Source organism: Sinocyclocheilus grahami, unplaced genomic scaffold (assembly GCF_001515645.1).
Source record: "Sinocyclocheilus grahami isolate Dianchi unplaced genomic scaffold, SAMN03320097.WGS_v1.1 scaffold4889.1, whole genome shotgun sequence".
In the NCBI taxonomy this organism is placed as follows: Eukaryota; Metazoa; Chordata; class Actinopteri; order Cypriniformes; family Cyprinidae; genus Sinocyclocheilus; species Sinocyclocheilus grahami.
In genome coordinates, this window is record NW_015509730.1 from 1 (window position 1) to 918 (window position 918).

At 42.4% G+C, this 918-nt stretch overlaps 1 protein-coding gene across 1 annotated transcript; it reads right to left on the bottom strand.

The window, feature by feature from the left end:
- Positions 1-51: 51 nt before the first annotated feature.
- Positions 52-788, bottom strand: LOC107577015 (nesprin-2-like; the record flags this gene model as incomplete). Its single annotated transcript, XM_016263131.1, has 3 exons — positions 648-788; positions 461-561; positions 52-220 (listed from the first exon to the last, which is right to left on the bottom strand). Coding segments are annotated over exons 1-3 (360 nt in total), but the record flags the coding sequence as incomplete, so codon positions are not given.
- Between the last annotated feature and the right edge of the window lie 130 nt (positions 789-918).

Genomic DNA, 918 nt, shown 5'->3' on the forward strand with positions numbered 1-918 from the left:
AAAAAAATGGCAATGGCAAATTGACAATGACTGATGAATAGGGCCACATACATGCCAATCTTGTAGCAGAGACTGAACAGACTCCTGAGAGCCGTAAGGCCCTCTCCACAAGCTCAGCTTAGACTTCAGATGTCCCAGAAGGTCATAGACATGGTGCATCTGCTCTCTGTATTGTAGCTTGATGCCGTGGTACTTGGCTGTCACTCTGGCACTGGTGAAACTATCAAGGAGAATGAGAAACATTAGCAAGGAACCTGGATATCTTGATGAAGACAACATTAAGAGAAAATGAAATGAAATCAAATGTTCGGCCCTGCTGAAAAGACCATCTTTAGAAAGCAAACTGGTCTGTCTTGTTACTACTTTAGATGCCTAATGTACATACCAGCATCTGATGTTCTAAACACTACAGATGCTGGTCTTTTCAGCAGGAAGCACTGAATAGATTTTGTATTCCAACCGTCTCTTGATCTCCTCCAGCTTCTCGACCGGCACTGCATCATCTGTGATATTGTAGTGATGAAGGGTGTTCAAGTGCTGGCTTAAGTCCTCAACCAAAACCTAAGGAAACATGAAGAGCAAACAAAGATATGCACATAATTCAAAAATACACATTAAAGCATGATAATACCTGTCTGCACACTGACCTTCAGCTGTTCATGTTTGAGTCTGGCATCTCTGTAAGCAAGTGCATGATCTTCAGCGCTCCCGCTGTCTTCAGATAGCACAGCCTCCATATGCTGGAGCCACCGGCCTAGTGTGTTCAGAGGGGCTGGCAAACCAACATCAAGCTCTGTTCTATACTCTTGTAACTGGGTAGAAGTAGTGTACAAAATAATCCAAGATTTTTTTTTGTCACTTAATTATTTGAAAAGTACTTACAGTGGGTACGGAAAGTATTCAGACCCCCTTAAATTT